At 41.4% G+C, this 19,853-nt stretch overlaps 1 protein-coding gene across 6 annotated transcripts in view; it reads right to left on the reverse strand.

Annotated features, from left to right (window-relative positions):
- Positions 1-19,853, reverse strand: part of SLC35F5 (solute carrier family 35 member F5) — a 165,118-nt gene that overhangs the window by 67,089 nt on the left and 78,176 nt on the right. For all 6 annotated transcript variants that reach the window (XM_030208802.1, XM_030208796.1, XM_030208800.1 and 3 more), the window contains exons 9-11: positions 19,296-19,383; positions 14,478-14,542; positions 12,805-12,909 (exon numbers count right to left, since the gene is read on the reverse strand). In XM_030208802.1, coding sequence (XP_030064662.1) covers positions 12,805-12,909; positions 14,478-14,542; positions 19,296-19,383 — 258 coding nt within the window. The remainder of the gene's footprint in view (positions 1-12,804; positions 12,910-14,477; positions 14,543-19,295; positions 19,384-19,853) is intronic.

Below are 19,853 nucleotides of genomic sequence, written 5' to 3' on the forward strand. Positions count from 1 at the left end.
CTTCAGTGTCTCCATCTCCAAATGCAAACAGAAGTGCTTTACAAAGAATTCTTTATTTGAACAGTAGTGGTTGTCTTACTGGGTAGATTTTTTCAAGACATTTAAAAACAACAACAGTGCTTGTGATATGGACAAGCCCGGGTATTTTAAAGATGTTTTATAGATAAATATTGTTAAGTGCTATGTTCAAATAAAGAATTCTGTGTAAAGCACTTCTGTTTGCATTTGGAGACTGAGACACTAAAGTTTAATAATTTATGAAGATATTATTTTGAGTTATTGAGTTTTATATGACTTGAAGTTATTCACTGTGCTTGATACAGGACAGTGTGTTGAGAGCACAGAATTTTTTTTCATTTAATTCCCAGAATTGGAGATAGTTAAAATTTTATGCCAAGAAGTGCAGAGAGACGCACTTGGGGTGCAGAAATCCAAAAGAGATGTAGCAGCTAGGAGGGGAGAGACTGGTAAGCTTGGCTCAGGAAAGAGACCTTGGGGTGATGGTGACTAAGAACCTCAAGGTGAGAAAACAATGTGACAAGGTGGTGGCCACGGCCAGAAGGATGCTAGGTTGTATAGAGAAGACGCACGAGAGACTTGTGGGCTCATTTTCGAAAAAGAAGGACGCTCATCTTTCAACATAAATTGGAAGATGGGTGTCCTTCTCACAGGGTCGTCTAAATCGGTATAATCGAAAGCCGATTTTGGACGTCCCCAACTGCTTTCTGTCGCAGGGACGGCCAAAGTTCAAGGGGGCGTAGCGAAGGCAGAACTTGGGCGTGCCTAACACTAGGATGTCCTCGACCCATAATCGAAAGAAACAAGGACGTCCCTGACGAACACTTGGACGACTTTACCTGGCCGTGTTTTTCTTACGACCAAGGCACAAAAAGGTGCCCGAACTGACCAGATGACCACCAAAGAGAATCGGGGATGACCTCCCCTTACTCCCCCAGTGGTCAATAACCCCCTCCCACACTCAAAAAACATCTTTAAAAATATTTGTCGTCAGCCTCTATGCCAGCCTCGGATGTCATACTCAGGTCCATCACAACAGTATGCAGGTACCTGGAGCAGTTTTAATGGGTACAGTGCACTTCAGGCAGGCAGACCCAGCCCCCCCCCCCCCCCCACCTGCTACATTTGTGGAGGAAACAGCGAGCCCTCCAAAACCCACGGAAACCCACTGTACCTACATCTAAGTGCCCCCCTTCACCCATAAGGGCTAGGTTGGTGTCCTGGCATGTCAGGGGGACCAGTGCACTACAAATGCTGGCTCCTCCCACAACCAAATGGCTTGTATTTGGTCATTTGTGAGATGGACGTCCTTGGTTTCCATTATCACCGAAAATCAGAAACAACCAAGTCTAGGGTCGACCATCTCTAAGGACAACCACATCAGGATTTGGGTGTCCCTTTATCGAAACAAAAGATGGATGTCCATCTTGTTTCGAAAATATGGGTTTCCCCACCCCTGGATGGGGACGTTTTGCGAGGGCATCCCTTTTGATTACGCCCCTCCACATGACCTGAACATGTATACCATGGAGGAAAAGAAAAACAGGGGTGATATGATACAGATGTTCAAATATTTGAAAGGTATTAATCCACAAACAAACCTTTTCCAGAGACAGAAAGGTGGTAGAACTAGAGGATATAAATTGAGGTTGAAGTGGGGCTGACTCAGAAATAATGTCAGGAAACATTTTTTCACTGAGAGGGTGAAAGATACCTGGAATTTCCTCTCGCAGAAGGTGGTGGAGATGACACAAAGGAATCCAATGGATCTAAAGAAGCTTAGCAGAGATTAGGTGGCACCACCGGTAACTGGGAAGCAAAGCCAGTGCTGAGCAGACTTCTAAGCTCTGTGCCCTGATCATGGCTAAATAGATTTGGATGGGTTGGAGTGGAGCTTTTCAGGGGCTTAGATGACAACTTCTGAAGGTTTAGAACAAGGACTGTGCTAGGCAGATTTCTGCGGTTTAGGGCCCAAAAATGGCAAGGACAAATCAAGATCAAATATACATATGAAGTATCACATCATACCTTATGTAATGAGTATCTTGTTGGGCAGACTGGATGGACCCATACAGGTCTTTATCTGCCGTCACCTACTATGTTACTATGTTGCACCCAACTAATAAACAACATATGCTCCCACACTAACCTTATATTTTACAATACAGTGATCTATGCTTCACTACAGTTAGAAGTGAAAAAAAACCACAAATAACTTTATGCAATGCCAAGATGTACTCTAGTCTCTGCTACCTGTTCTGCTCAATAAAAGATGGCAGAACGCCTACTGGTGTAAGAACCTGGCATCACTGTGCTACTTTCACAGGCAATCATCGCCACTAAACTAACTGCTGTCTCTTCTTAAGCCATCTTTTCCTTAAGATGAAAGCCAAAAGCGAGGCTACTATGAACATAAAAATGGGCCAGCTGTTTCAATTTGAAGTTTGGCCCCTCTTACTCTATGTAACTTTGTTTATATTGCCCAGGAGGGATGAGAAACAGCAGAACTGGAATCAGCAATTTTAATGCAAGACTGCCCACTAATGAATTGCAGTCCATTCAATCACTACAGCTACAGTTTCCCTGCCATCCCCCCCACTCCCCGAAATTGGGCTCACCTTTCATAATCCTCACCTCTATTCTTCTGCCTTTTAAGGGAAGAGAGACATGTTTTAAATCTATACCTGAACATAAACAATTCCATAACTCAGAGCAGCAGAAGCATTAAGTTTATAGGTAACACTGACTCAATCTAAAATATTCTCTCTGTCATATCATTAATTTAAGTGTTTCAGAAATTAAAGCATTGAATTTTCTTGTATTACGATGACAAAAATTTATAACCAACCCTTTATATGAGTAGTTTCACATAACAGTAATCTAGAAAATTCACTGTGCGATTTAGTTTGAAGGGAGGCAAAAAGTGACTTTCCCTCGGAGTCTACACATGGTGCCTAATGTTAGGTGCAACGGATGCTAGGCACCAAAATGGGGCAGAAACGACAGATCCACGTGAAAACACACTTACGTGCCCATTTATAGAACAGCACCTAAGTGCTTCTGCGTGGATCTGCAGAGGGCATACAGATGGCATGGACAGGGGCATTCCCTAAGATGCAGGCAGTGTTATAGAATACTGTGAAACCACGCCCATCTTTTATGCCAGAATTTATACCTGTTTCAGGTGGTATAAATCCTCATGCCCAAAGTTCAGAGTGGATCCCGGCACTACACTCTATTCTATAAAAAGGCACCCATCCTGGAACGCCCGTTACAAAATATTGTTCTGCATCAGTTTTTGGCGCTGAATTTTAAGCTCCGTTTACTGAATTCAGCACTTTGTGTGGGTTTCAGTGCTTTACATACAATGGTGTCTGTTGGCCATAAATTGCATATGTGCATGTCAGATGGACATACACCCTGCTGTGGAACTGCTCTTCTTGCAGCTTGGTAGCAAGGACTCTTCTTGCATCCAGATTCTGAGGGGCGGACTAGAAGCAAAGACTAAATAGTGCTTGCACTTGGACCAAAACAACATACACATGCTCCTGCCTCTAAGAAAGATATGAGCTTTTAATAGATAGCTTATATACTAAATCAGCAGGTGAAATGGAAGAATCTGGCACAAATGGAGCTGAAGGATGTTACTTGAGTGGCCACATGCAAAGCTGAAAGTCAAGCAGCTGATCAAGCACAATCACTGGCTGCCTGGAAACAGCCTCAGCAGCACCATGATCACAGAACTAGGGCAGAGGCAGCTTGCAATGGAGTCACAGGGAAGGAGAAGAGATTTTGACAGGGTGGAGGGGGCAGGGGAAAAAATGGGAACTGGAGACAATAAAAAGGAGTAGGGGAGCGTGCCTGATAGGGAATGTTGTGCTATTGGAAACACTGAAGCATGAAATTAAATAATCAAGAACACTTAATTCAGGTAAAAATGTCCTCTGTTTATGTTTATTTAGTTCTATTGGTCTCAGTAAATTCCAAGTTTCTAAGTTTACTTAAAATTCAATATACCACTCATAAAGCAATCTAAGCGGTTAACAATAACAACAAAAACTTCAGATAGGCAGCAGTACTACCAATATTTAAAGGTGCTGGACACACACCCCAATGTGGACATGTTGCTCTGTATACAACAGAGCCACAGGACACAGAGAGACCAGTGGGAGATGATAGATGGTTATGGTTTTGCACTGCTTTTTCTTAGTGTGTGGCAGCAGACAAAAAAGCTAACAGGATGCTAGGAATTATTAGGAAAGGGATGGTGAATAAGTCCAAGAACACTATAATGCCTCTGTATTGCTCACCTTGAGTACTGCATTCAATTCTGGTCGCTGTATCTTAAGAATAAGATATAGCGGAATTAGAAAAGGTTCAAAGAACAGCGACCAAAATGATAAACCTTGGGATAAACACCATGCTCACTTGGGCTAACTCCTTCAAATTAAAGCTTAACACAGAAAAAAAATCATTGCCTTATTGTTTCCTCTCCCTTTAACAAATTCAGACCCGCTACCTTAAACGCACCAGGTCTTACCCTGCCCATCTCTGAGAGTCTATGAATACTAGGAGTTATTGTGGACTAGAATTTAACACTGTTGGATCATACCACCTCAACCACCAAGAAAATATTCTTCTCTCTCTGGAAACTAAAACGATTAAAGCCTTATTTCCCAAGAGGAGTATTTTGTAATTTAGTCCAATCACTAGTCTTAAGCCGAATCGATTACTGCAATGGCATATACGCAGGGTGTAGAGACCTACTTCTCAAAAAACTACAAACTGCCCAAAACACAGCAGCTCGACTTATCTTTGGAGCATCAAAGTTCAACAGTTCCAAACCTCTTCGTGAGAAATTACACTGGCTTCCTGTACAGGAGCAAATAACTTTTAAAATTTGCACCCTAGTCCATAAGATTCTCTACGGAGCAGCTCCAGCATATATGGATGCCCTTGTCAACTTACCACCAAGGAATTCGCTCCGATCTTCTCGTTCATACTTAAACCTCCATTACCCTGCGTGTTCTGGTCTCAAGTATAAAACCACATATGCTTCCACCTTTTCCTATATCAGCACTCATTTGTGGAATACATTACCTAAATCTGTAAAAACGGTTCAAGATCATTTGGTTTTCTGGAAGTCTCTCAAGACCTACTTATTTGGGCAAGCTTACCCTAAAGATCCCATCCTGTCTCTGTGATTCCTGGACTCCAACTCCTCTAAAGATCTTGTGGACTTAACTACTTTCTCTTAACCCTGTACCTTTCCACACCTCGTATCACATTACATTTATTGTACTTTCCTGTTTGTTAACTAAATGTTGTAAGCCATATTGAGCCTGCCAGTGGTGGGAAATTGTGGGGTATAAATGATATAAAGAGGATGCAACTCCTGTCACATGAGGAAAGGCTAGAGGTTTGGGCTCTTCAGCGTGGAAAATGAAACGGCTGAGGGGAGGTATCACTGAGGTCTACAAAATCCTGAGTAGTGTAGAATGAATAGAAGTGAATTGATTTTTTTGCTCTTTCAGAAAGTACAAAGACTAGGGGACACTCAATGAAATTACATGGAAATACTTTTAAAACAAACAGGAGGAAATATTTTTTCACTCAGCGAATAGTTAAGATTTGGAACTCGTTGCAGGAGGATGTGGTAACATTGGAAGCGTAACTGGGTATAAAAATGGTTTGGACAAGTTCCTGGAGGAAAATTCCAAAGTCTGATATTGAGATAAACATGGGGAAGCCACTGCATGCTCTGGGATTGGTAGTATGGAATGTTGCTACTATTTGGGTTTCTGTCAGGTATTTGTGGCCTTGATTGGTCACTGTTAGAAGCAGGCCACTGGGCTAGATGGACCATTGATCTGATCCAGTATAGTTACTCTTATGTTGTTATGTAGTAAACAAGGCAATGTACATAACAAGTCAGCAGGAAAAAAAAGAATGCCATTCAAAACAAGAAAAAAAGAAATATGGAGGAGACAGAGCATAGATACCAGAATCTGGCCCCATGATGCCATAAACTTGGTGCATGTCATAGGCCTTGCTGAATAGAAATGTTTTAAGTGTGTGCCTTAGATATTACGCACACAGGGGGAGATGCAGTTAAGCCTTGCAGTAGAGACACAGCAATACCACTATATACTACAGCATACTATATCAATAAGCATACAAATTACTGCCACATTAAAACTGTGGAAGTAATATGCAGCTTATTGATAAGTGTCTTCCTTCCTGTCAGTGCCTTGGCCATGACTGGCTCAGGCACTGACAGGAAGAGTGACATCTAAACAAAAAAATATACCGACATTTCCCATCCTCCTTCTCAAACATCCTATGTAAACTGGGCCCCCTGCCTCCCCAACCTGACTCACCTACCCACAATTAAAAGATTTCCTTGGTAGTCTAGTGGCCCACCCCTTCCCTCCAGACCCAAACCCCTGTCCTCTGGTGTCTAGTGGCATGGTCTCAACCCCCACTCCCTCCCCCAGCCCACCTGACGTACCTTACAAGGACAGGCAGGAGTGAGGTCCACTCACTCCTGCCTCCGGTGCTGCCATCTTGAAAAATGGTGGCACTCTGTTCTGCACACTACATCCTGAGGATGCACCAGGCTAAGCCTGCTACAATATAAGGGAATTTTCCCATTCTGAAACCCTTTATGCATAGCAATCCCATGGCAAGTTTATGTAGAGCCTGCGGTAACCACGCAAGATGTTTCCTGTATCAGCCTCACAATTTGTAGAATACCAAGTATAGGCAATTATGTGTATTAAGTACAAATTATTGCCAATTAACATCAATTATAGCCTATTAGTTAATGCCAATTAGAATCTAATTAAGCAATCAAGCTACACGTGTAACTGATACTATTCTATAACTTGTGAATGCAAAATTATAGAATTTAGGGGATAGTGTTAGAGCGGGGTTTTCAGTTACAATGCTGAGAAAGTTTGTGAACTCTATACATAAAAAAGAGAATCACAAGAACTTATAATTGAAACCAGCTTTCTCTTATGCAGCAAAAAGGGTATGAAATAATTCCCTTTTTGTGACAGAAGAACAGAGTTACAAGACTGTTTCAAAACCCCAGGGGCTTCATCCATCCACTGTCAGAGGGAGAATAACTTTGTACAGATGCTCTAGGCAGGAAAACAGATGTTTAGGTCCATGCAATTAAAAAGTATGCAAATCTATATAAATAATTCTCACCCAGTAATTCTTAGCACCACTCACTGTCACTCCACCACTCCCTGCCCCTCACTGTCAGTCACCCGCCCCCAGCCACGCCTCTTCCACACATAATTCACAAGGCCAACATTCTAAGTGAAGCTGCACTTCCGGAATGTGAGGCAGCATAGATCGGAATGTGTCCCCACAAGTGTCCACCCCACCCTCGCGTCCGAACATCGTGACGTCCCCATGATGTCCGAACACCATCGCCGCCCCGCCCTCGCGTCAACACGTCGAGGGCAGCTGAACATAACACACACTACAAACGCTGCCGCAAACGCCGCTATGAAACCCCCTACAAACATTGGCGCCCGCCCCGCCCTCGCATTTACACATCGAGGCTGCGAGAGAACTTCCACAGCCTTCATCTGCTCCTCAGAGGACCGCGACGGCGATAGCGAACAAAATGCAGCGGCGGTAGGTAAACAAGGTGGACTCCTTCCTCCACCACTTCAGACACAACAGACGACATGCTAAGCATGACTGACATCACTCCCCTTCACTCGCGCGTAGGCAAGGAAGCAGGGAGGGAAGGAGGAGTGACACCCTGCCACACACTCTCATTCACACACACACACACTACACTCTCTCTCTCTCCCTCACAAACACACTTGCCCACAATCACTCACTCTCAGTCACAAACACACACTTCCACCTGGGAGGGGGGCCACCCTGGCACAAAATCCTCTTCAAGACATTCATTGCACAAAACAAATACCTTGCTAGCGCCCGTTTCATTGCTCTCAGAAACGGGCCTTTTTTACTAGTATTTTATAAAAGGTTCTTTAAAAAAAAGCACACATATGTGGTACCACATACAAGAAAAATAAAGGAACACAAAACACTATTACTAGAGATTTTGTATTTACAAGTAGGGCAATATACACTTGTAAGACAAGATTTTTCTACTTAGTATCAACATTTATACACAAGTGGCAGATTCTGTAACCCAGCATGTACAAGAGTGGCTAATTAAAGGAGTCATCTTCAAAGGCTAACTCTCTCCCCAGAGAATTGGTTTTCAATGCTAGAAAGGTAACCACAATAAAACACTTTTTTGTGGTCAGATGAGTCAAGTAAGCTTTCAGCGCAACAAATGTACTATCGAGCAAAAAACAATACACACTGGGGCTGATATTCTCCCACGGTCAGGACTAAACCCAGGTTGTTTCCTGTGACCGACACTGAATATCCAGTTTATTTTTGGCTGGTTTGAACATAATTTATGGCTTATTAGCATGTGCTATACTGACAAAACTGACTACAGGTCACGGCGGTTTACAAAAATCCAAAATATCAGCAAAGAACTACAATATTTCGATAGGAAAGAGAAGCACGCACATCTTCTTAACCTAAAGGAAGGGGGTGGGGAGGGAAAAACTATACAGAGTGAGGCAAGATAGACTAAGACAAAGGGGGAGGGAGGCGGTCACGGAAAGGAGAGAGAGGGAGGGTGAGGAAAGAGAGGGGGACATTGACAATTTATCCCAATTGATTAAGAGGAGGGAAATGCTTGGGAAAAGAGCCAGGTCTTGAGACCAGTCTTAAAATTCTTAAGAGGATTCTGAATGGAGATTCAAAGGGAGAGAATTCCAAGACCAAGGAGCAACAAAAAAAGAAAGTGCGATGACGAGTTGGCTCTAATTGTGCACGTTTAGAGCCAGGCAGAATGAAACAGTGATCATTTATACAGCGAAGAAGGCGGAACAGTGAAAACGGGATTGTGAAAGAGGAAATTTACAGTGGGAGACCTAGCCTGTGAGCTTTAAATGTGACTCTCAAGGCAAGCAGCTGTGTCTGCCAAAACACTTGACTCGTGTCAGGTCATTCCACTGGTGCTTTTCAAATAAAGAACTTCTGAACATCTCCTCCCAGGCTGGAAGTCAATTTGTCGTCCTCTGCTCCCGATAATAATCGTATGGCCATATTCTGTACAGACTGACGTTTCTTAACATTAGCCTGGGTACAGCCTAGGTAGAGGTAATGTTGCAATAATCTTATCTTGCAGTGAACATAAGAACAGCCATACTGGTTCATCTAGCCCAGTTTTCCAAACAGTGGCCAAGCCAGGTCACAAGTACCTGGCAGAAATCCAAACTGTGGCAATACTCTATAATACAAATTCCAGGGCAAGCAGTTGCTTCCCATGTCTGTCTCAATAGCAGACTATGGACTTTTCCTCCAGGAATTTGTCCAAACCTTTTTTAAAACCAGATACACTAACTGCTTTACCACATCCTCCGGCAAAGAGTTCCAGAGCTTAACTATTCGTTGAGTGAAAAAAATATTTCTTCCTATTTGTTTTAAAAGTATATCCATGAGTAGTGACAGAATCAGATAGTGGAATATATTGGAACTGAAATATTGACAAAGTATGTAAAAACTGGTTTTACAAACATTAGAAACCCGAGGTGAAAGTGATAGCTATGAATCAAGGTTGACCCCTAAGTATCTAAAAGAATCAACTGGCTGGTAGGAAGGATCAAAGAACTAAGGAGGACAGATGGAGTGGAAAGACTGTCTGTAAACTAACAGGTCAAGGTTTTATTTTTATTCAGTATCAATTTATGATCTGTAAGCCAGGTGGAGATAAGCTTATCAATCCTGGTTGGTTAAATGCTTTTGAATATCTGGGGGATTGGCTTCCAAAGTAATAACCTCATCCCAACTGACAAATATGATGGTGGTGGTGGTCTCAAGGTGTGGGGCTGCTTTTCTGCGTCTGGACTTGGATAGCTTGACATCATTGAGAAAACCAAGAATTTGGCTTTATAATGAGAAAATTCCACAGGAGAATGTCAATCTGCCTGTGAGCTAAACATGAGTCATGCAGCTAGACAATGATCCTAAACATTCAAGTAATTCTATCATACAAGAGACAATTCTATAACTAGGAAACTCCATTTAGGCACCCCAAGACCACACAGTAGGAGCAGTGCAGCTTGGTTTCCTGAAGACAGATGTCAAATTTTGAATCCCTCAGGGAAAAAAAAAATCACTTTTCAAGGTGCAAAAGTTCTGTAGATGCTGCTAAAAAATTTACAGAAGAGCCAACAACCTAGCATGATTAGTAGAGCAACCATATCACATATGTGATGCTTATTTCTACGCTCATGAAGGGATAAATATAGTATAATACACTAGACTTGAGTTATTCTTTTACTTCTGTTTTAGTGTGGGTTTTCACACGTTAAAATTACTTTCTGATATTGCAAAGGGGATACCATATTAAAAATGTGCATCAAAATTGTAGAAAAATTCTTTTTTTTTTTTTTTTTTTACTTCTTTTAAATGTGAAAATTTCAACCCCTGAGGTGAAGTTTTAAACTTCCATTTATTTTCAATTAGAATATACCCAGAGATCTGCAATCCTGCATCTGGGATCTCTGGGCCAGAAATCCCTTGAGCAAACCCAATACTGTGCTATGCATAGAATAGCTTAATTCTGGCTGAACCAACTCTTTAAAAAATGAACTAGGTGAATCAGTACCAATGAACTTAGATGTGTAGGAGACCATATAAAAATGGATGTTGATCAAATGATTTGTCAGACGAATACTTAGATATATTTGCATACACCAAGAACTGGGCTGCATATTTTGATTACACTAAAGGTCAAATCATTGATGTAGCACAAAACCCCTGGGAAACCTGTCATTTTATTCCAACTAGAATATGCACAATACATGTAACCAATTGTAACATCTCCTCCTCAGGTCCTAACCTACTAGAAAGTGTTAACCTTAAACCCAAATTCTTTTGGTGAAATCCACATAAAACAACAGCAATCCTATTTCCCCATATCAAAGCAGAGACATAATACTTAAAAGAAAGGGAAAACACAAAATACAAAACAATAAGGCTAGTTTTGCAGGAAATGTTGCTCCTGAGGCCACACCTATTTATTGTAGTCACTGCCTTCCCCATCCTTTTTTTGTGATGATTGACCAGTTTGCCTAATGTCAGGTCCTGAGAAAGTAGCGGAAGCTGTCTCCTGGTACTATTCTGCTTCCCTTTCTGAACAGGGACATTACACCTGCCTTTGCAAGGCTTGTGAAAACTGCCTATACATAATAATTTCTGAAAAATCTAATATAGCAGCTGAGTATTTCACTAATTTCCTGTAGTACCCTTGGATGAATTTCATCTGGTCCTGTGTGCCTTATTGATTTCTATGTTGTCAAGTTCTCTCTTTCACTATTTCCAATATAATAAAAGTTTGATTTAGCTTAGAGAGTAACATCTTAGTGATTTATTTTGAGGCTTTTCTACCATAAATACTGATAAGCAGGGTTTATGATTATGATTTAAAATCAGAGGAACAAACTGTGGAAAAAGCAACTTTCTTAACTTTGGAAAATGACTAACCTTTTCCTCCCTAGATTATGGAACAAAGAGTTGCATGGGGACAGAAATCTAACCCATCCATGCCCGCCCCCACTGGAATCTAACCTGTCTCAATCGGGAATCTAGCCCATCCCCATGGGAATCTAGACCGTCTCCACCGCAAGTAATCTCCTCCATCCCAGCTCCCGGCCCACCAAGCCCTTGACGTGCCGCAGTCACCTTCACCCCTCCCCCCCCCCACCAAGAAAGCCAGAAGTCTTGCAAGGCCACCGCTGGAAGTCTCAGCAGCTATTTTAAAAGAGCAGAGAGGAGAGGATCAGTGCAGCAGTAGCGGGCAAGAAAGAGTAGGGATCTTTCCTGCCCCGAAGAAGCCACTAGACCACCAGGATACCTCAAGGTATGTGCCGTGAGGGCACCTTGCGCTCAGGGGAGGAGAGGTACTTCCACAGGGATCCCGCAGGATCTAGGTCAATCTCCACGGGATTCCTGCAGACCCGGATCCATCCCCACAGGCATTGAGGATGGTACCCCTGGGAATCCTGCTATCCCTGCACGCACACATCTCTCTATTATGCAGTCCTTTTACTAAGGAGCGCTAAATGATAACATGTCCATTACCCCTTGGATTCTATATAATGCAACTTAAGCTACACATGCAAATCTGGCTGTATTCTGGATTTGCACGTGCAACTAAATTAGTTAAACCAATCAGCGCTGATAATTGGCACTTAAGCAATTATTGAAATTAATTGGCATTAATTAGAATTTAAGGGCACAACTAAGCATATTTTGTAAAGTGATGCACATAAATTCTAAGTTGCATAGTTGAAGAGGGGGGCATGACCATGGGCAAGTCATGGGCCTTCCTAAAATCTATGCGTGTTGTTACAGAACAGTGCGAGTACACCTTGCCAATCAGGTTTTCAGGATATCCACAATGAATATGCATGAACTTGATTTGCATACACTGTGTCCATTATATGCAAATCTCTTTTATGTATACTCATTGTGTATATCCTGAAAACCTGACTGGCAAGGGGTACTCCATGACTGGACTTGGGAAACACTTATAGAATACACCTGGTCCCCGCCTAATTTAGGCATTGGCATTTACACCAAGTTTTAGTTGCTGATGCAGAAAGTGAGTTATAGAACAATAATTAATAGTTCAAATGCAACATTTCTTAATCTGATTCTTACCAAAGAACATTGGTATATCAAGCTTATCTTCTCTGTCTACTTTTCGTTTGATCATTACAATGTAGACAGCATAGAGTACTGCTCCCACTAAAGACCAAATGGAACCTAGGAACATCAAGATGATACATTGATTAGAAGCTCAGTCAAGTATAGAATGTTGAATAACTTATAAAATACACAACATAAGATTTAGAACAAAGACATTCAAAACGTGTGTTCAATAATTCACATCAGTCATGGTGACAAGCCATACAATTACATTTTGTCTTGGAGACAAAGAAGAGAAACCCTAGAAAGATATTCAAGCAAATGCAAGATGTACGAGCTGTCAATAACAACCCTTTTCCAGAGAAAAGAAGGTGGTAGAACTAGGGGACATGAGTTGCAAGGGGGGGGGGGGGGGCAGACTCAAGAATAATGTCAGGAAGTACTTTTTCACAGAGTGGGGGTAAATGCTTGGAAAGCCTTCCTGTGGGAGGAGGTGGTGATGAAAATGGTAACAAAATTCAAAAATGTGTGGGATAAACCCAAACTAATCCTGTAGAAGGTATGGAACCAAAAGCTTAGCAATGATTAGATGGCAACACCAGTAATTGGGAAATAAGGCCAGTGCCAGGCAGACTTCTACGGTCTATGCCCTGATCGTGGCTGGACAGATTCAGTTTCAGTAGCTGGAGAAAAAGGCCAGTGCTGGGCACATTTCTATGGTCTGTGCCCTGAAAATGGCAAGGACAAATCAAAATCAAGTATACATATGTAGTATCACATCATACCTTATGCTTTCAGTTTATCTTGTTGAGCAGACTGGATGGACTGTACAGGTCTTTTTCTGCCATCATCTACTATGTTATTATGTAAAGACAGCCAATGATTCAAATGATCTTGGCCTCTCTAGAGAGCTATTTTTCCATTGCTAGTTACAAAAGGCTTTATTTATTATTTACAAAATCCATACATGATCATTAGCAACATTTATGTCTGAGACTTATATAGTATTTTTCAATGTTTTATTAGTGGATGTTGCTTTGAGTTCTCATTAAGAAAGGGTAACCTATAAACCGAAATAATGTTGGAACTCTGTGGTATCCACCATGGTGCTAAAGGATGAAATACTGTACATAAATTTGTCATCCTATGTTCATACCAAAGTCAATAGAAATTGATGTCTACATTCTTGGTATATACAACATTCTTATTTCTTTAAAAATAGCATCATGCATGACAAAAACATGTATATGAAAGCTCTCAGTTTTCTATAATGTTAATCTTACAGCAAAAATTCTTATTCACTAAGTGGGCCTTTTACAAAAGGTACACTAGAATTTAGTGCGTGCTACAAACACTACTACGCCTAAAGTCACCCTGAGTAATTGTTTCCACTGTCTGTTAAAGAGACTCTAAAACCTTTCTGATAATTTGATGCATGAATTAAACAGTTCATTGCCTGGCCGCTGACCTCCTTTCCTTTAAGATGACACCATCAGGAACCAAGTTCAAAAAGAACTATGTGCAATGATATGTAGTTAGTTCAAAACCCTAAGACAGATCTTAACCACAATCATTTCTCATCAAGACTGGTTTCAACTGAGAGTTTAAAATATCAAGTCATTAAAACAGGTCAACTTAAATAGCACATTTCTATTAGAAAACAAAAAAAAAAAATCTATAAATACCTAGTGTGTCTTTTCTTCCGGATTTATCAGATCCAGACAAACTAACAAGCACAACACCTCCAATGCTAAAAAATAATAATTAAAAATAAATTAATTAGATGAAGACTTTTAGATAGTGAGAAACAGTTTCTTTTTAAAATTCTAACTTTGTTATACAATATATTTCATCTGGTGTCCTGGCACAGTGAAACTTGTGAAATAAAATCTAGGCTCATATATCATGAATATAATCCCACTGTTTTATGTAAAGGTCCAGAAAAAGGTCAATGTGACCTAAATGCCATACTCTGTGTCTAATGTCACAGTTCCACTATGTCTGGATATGAAACCATTACTTTGAAGTATTACAGCTGGTTTTCATATTTTTGTCCTAGTAAGAGCTATAGGCGTTGGCATGAACATCCACAACTCTACATAGATATAAAGCAACTTCTATTAAAAGCTGAAGTGGCCAATAATTTAATACATTTTCTAACTGCACATATGGGTAAAAACTTATACGCCTACTTTTCTCTGTATTTTCAAAGCAAAATGTATGTACAGTGGTGGAAATAAGTATTTGATCCCTTGCTGATTTTGTAAGTTTGCCCACTGACAAAGACATGAGCAGCCCATAATTGAAGGGTAGGTTATTGGTAACAGTGAGAGATAGCACATCACAAATTAAATCCGGAAAATCACATTGTGGAAAGTATATGAATTTATTTGCATTCTGCAGAGGGAAATAAGTATTTAATCCCTCTGGCAAACAAGACCTAATACTTGGTGGCAAAACCCTTGTTGGCAAGCACAGCGGTCAGACGTCTTCTGTAGTTGATGATGAGGTTTGCACACATGTCAGGAGGAATTTTGGTCCACTCCTCTTTGCAGATCATCTCTAAATCATTAAGAGTTCTGGGCTGTCGCTTGGCAACTCGCAGCTTCAGCTCCCTCCATAAGTTTTCAATGGGATTAAGGTCTGGTGACTGGCTAGGCCACTCCATGACCCTAATGTGCTTCTTCCTGAGCCACTCCTTTGTTGCCTTGGCTGTATGTTTTGGGTCATTGTCGTGCTGGAAGACCCAGCCACGACCCATTTTTAAGGCCCTGGCGGAGGGAAGGAGGTTGTCACTCAGAATTGTACGGTACATGGCCCCATCCATTCTCCCATTGATGCGGTGAAGTAGTCCTGTGCCCTTAGCAGAGAAACACCCCCAAAACATAACATTTCCACCTCCATGCTTGACAGTGGGGACGGTGTTCTTTGGGTCATAGGCAGCATTTCTCTTCCTCCAAACACGGCGAGTTGAGTTCATGCCAAAGAGCTCAATTTTTGTCTCATCTGACCACAGCACCTTCTCCCAATCACTCTCGGCATCATCCAGGTGTTCACTGGCAAACTTCAGACGGGCCGTCACATGTGCCTTCCGGAGCAGGGGGACCTTGCGGGCACTGCAGGATTGCAATCCGTTATGTCGTAATGTGTTACCAATGGTTTTCGTGGTGACAGTGGTCCCAGCTGCCTTGAGATCATTGACAAGTTCCCCCCTTGTAGTTGTAGGCTGATTTCTAACCTTCCTCATGATCAAGGATACCCCACGAGGTGAGATTTTGCGTGGAGCCCCAGATCTTTGTCGATTGACAGTCATTTTGTACTTCTTCCATTTTCTTACTATGGCACCAACAGTTGTCTCCTTCTCGCCCAGCGTCTTACTGATGGTTTTGTAGCCCATTCCAGCCTTGTGCAGGTGTATGATCTTGTCCCTGACATCCTTAGACAGCTCCTTGCTCTTGGCCATTTTGTAGAGGTTAGAGTCTGACTGATTCACTGAGTCTGTGGACAGGTGTCTTTCATACAGGTGACCATTGCCGACAGCTGTCTGTCATGCAGGTAACGAGTTGATTTGGAGCATCTACCTGGTCTGTAGGGGCCAGATCTCTTACTGGTTGGTGGGGGATCAAATACTTATTTCCCTCTGCAGAATGCAAATAAATTCATATACTTTCCACAATGTGATTTTCCGGATTTAATTTGTGATGTGCTATCTCTCACTGTTACCAATAACCTACCCTTCAATTATGGGCTGCTCATGTCTTTGTCAGTGGGCAAACTTACAAAATCAGCAAGGGATCAAATACTTATTTCCACCACTGTACATACCTCTTCATTGAAAAGTATCCTTTAAATATATACTTCTGTTTACACATGCTATTTTGAGCATACAAATTCTCAGGTTTCATTAAAAGTACATGTTCAAACCTTCAAAAGTATGCACATAAGTGAAAACTCTGTCACCCACAGTAAACAGAGGTGTTGCAGAGGGTGGAGTGAGGGCAGTTTGTGCATAAAGACTGTTTGCACACTCCTTTACCTATGTGAGGGGCAATTCTAAAACCTAGACGCCCACGATTATGTGCCCCTGGCACATGTAAACATATATGCACTATTCTGTAAGGGTACATGTAACTTACACACACACACAAATGCAAGGGGGTGTATACATGGGCGGGGGCTCCAACTTACAGAACACTAAGTTATGCACGTTCCTGCTGCATTTATGCCACTTCAAAGGCTTGTTTCAACAAGCCTTCTAACTTCCTATCCTGTAGGTTTTTTAAGACATTGCCCCCTTCCACCGACAAGGTGGTCTTCTTACGCACCATTCTAACAAGGGAGTCCACCCTGGGAAGCAAATTTCTCTTTCTCCTCCGGAGACAACAGGTGGAGGAAAGCCATGGTTTATGGTTTATTAGAATTTGCTATACCACCATGACTAACTGGCAGCTCTCAGCAGTTTACAATAGTCCAAAACAACTGGAAAAGGAAAGGAACCTAATTTAAATCCAGGCGCCAAAGCAGGACAAATTAGAGATCAAGCCTGCTTCCTGGCAGACCACCAAGGAAAGCCCCTGGTAAGAACTGGGGAGGGGAGGGGGATGCCTGTACCAAGGAGTGTAAGTGCCAAGAACCACAGGAGCTGATGCAGAAAGCCTTGTAGTAAAGACAGCTCAGCTCTTGGTTCTACCACAAATCTACTGCTCCAAAAAAATCACAGCATGCTCTAAGCAAGGAGCATGCAAATTACTCCTGTGTTAAAATTGGGGCAGTAATCTGCAGCTCATTGTAAAATGTCATTGCCTAAGCTGCAATTGGTTCAGGCACTGATAGGAAGGGTGACATTAAAAAAAAAAAAATAGCTAATGATCTGCACCAGTCCCTCATCTCTCATCCTGCCCAACTCAGCCTGCCCCATTCTTTCCTATCCTCCCCCCCCCCCCAAAAAAAAAAAAAAAAAAGACTAGTACCAGCCCACAGCACCAACAGAACCCCACCCTACTTAATACTGCCCTGGTGTCTATGGCATTCCTCCTTTCCACCCTTCTTGACTAGCTGCACCCCTAACCCCTCTCCAAGCATCTAAATTAGAGCAGATTAGAAGGAAATGTGGAATGCATGCATGTGTGAGAGAGCATTAGAGGATCATAAGGTGTATATATATATATATATATATATATATATATATATATATATATATATATATATATATATATATATATGTGTGTGTGTGTGTGTGTGGGATATGTACAGGCACTGCAGGGCTCGGACCTGTAATCTTGGGGAGGACAGTGTGTTATTCAGGCCATGAAAGGAAGAGGGGCATTCCTCTCCAATGACATAGGCATAGGAAGATTCCCTTGCTGATGACTTGCTGGTAGTCTTCTTGGAGCTGTGTGGAAAAACGGTCACCTAAGGCAGAGTTCCATGCTGTACCATAGAACCAGCAGTGGTGCCATGGCACCCTGGGAAGTTGCACTTTTTGCCTGTCTTGTCTGATGGCCCTGAAGGGTTGGTTATGCGTGTCTGAGTAAGAGGAAGCATAGTGTGAGTGAATCTGTTCTCCCTCCTGACTCAGGACCCTCATTTTTCGCCTTCCATTTCTATGAGCCCCCTTCCCTTTCCTGTCCTCATTCCCTTACCCCTATTCTCTCCTCCCTTCGTTCAATATCCCCTCCCCTGTCACTCCTTCACAGAGATCCATTTCCAAAGAGAAGGACCAAAACAAAAAACATCCCTTTACTGGTATTGTCATACTGGTATTTCCATATTTTTTATTTAAGAGATTTAGATTCCGCATGATCTAAGCAATGCTCAGCGGATTACAAATAAAACAAAAAAAAAAAACATAATACATGTTCACGATTAAAAGTATCTTACACTATTATCCCCCTAATATAAATTCTCATCCTCTCCAAAAGCCAACATTACAGCACTCTATTCTTCCTTTATCAATATCAGCCTTCTCCATAAGCTTTTATGTCAGAAAGTGAAGGTGTACATATTTAACTTGTTGATGAATGAAATTCTATGTTTTGGAACATACCAGTTTACTTGGTCCTTCAATTAAGTGGGACACTGAATAAAAATCAACTTAAGCATCTTAAAACCTGATCTAAGGGCAACAGGAAAAGGTTAATATATATTAATATATTTTTTTGCTGTCTTAGAAAGGCTGGCATGTGACAACTGAACAGTTTACTAACTGATAGTCACAGTGGTGCCAACCCAATCTTGAAGCATCCTCTTTTCCTCTGACATGAAGACACCAGTGGCAAAAATAAGGATGCTGCAGAGAGTTCATGTTAGGGCCAGCATATCTGTGATTGACAGCCAGAGCACAGACGAGCATTTAGCTGTCACTCCTTAACTACTTTAAGGCATCAGTTCTCACTGCCTGTCTGCACAGTATTAACTTATAAATAGTCTTTCCAATCACTGTATTTCTGTAAAGGTACTGCGCCTAGGGGTAGTAGCTCCAACCCTTTCTCTCATGTTCTTACCTTAAAAAGACAGCCAACAGCTTAGAAAGGGTGAACCTGTCTCCACTGTTACTTGGAAATACTGCAGCAAGTATTAATGTAAACAGTCCTGTGTAATGATAGAAATACTTAATAAAGCTGTGCACCAATTTTTTTCAATAAATTGCATTTGGACTTTGCGGGTAATTATATAACTATGTGCCTATTCTATAAAGGAAATTAGGCATTTGCTTTCCTTTATATGATACTAACGTAACCAGGTTTATGTAAAATACATACATACATAGGAGCACTAATACTACACAGCTCTCAGGAGACAAAGTTCTAGAACCACGTATAGAGTGCTTGCAAGAGGATCAGCAATAAAATAGCATCTTGAATGTGTGAATCGTTAGTCACAACAGTTACATTATTATTACATTTAATTTATATTACTTTAAAATTGAAAGAGAAATTTAAAACATTTTTATAAAAATTCAAACACTGACAGAGACGATATAATATTACACCAATCTTTTACAAAAAAATACGGGACAAAGAATATTTAGAATGCTCGACGTCTAAACTTAATTGGTCATG

Source organism: Microcaecilia unicolor, chromosome 7 (genome assembly GCF_901765095.1).
Source record: "Microcaecilia unicolor chromosome 7, aMicUni1.1, whole genome shotgun sequence".
In the NCBI taxonomy this organism is placed as follows: Eukaryota; Metazoa; Chordata; class Amphibia; order Gymnophiona; family Siphonopidae; genus Microcaecilia; species Microcaecilia unicolor.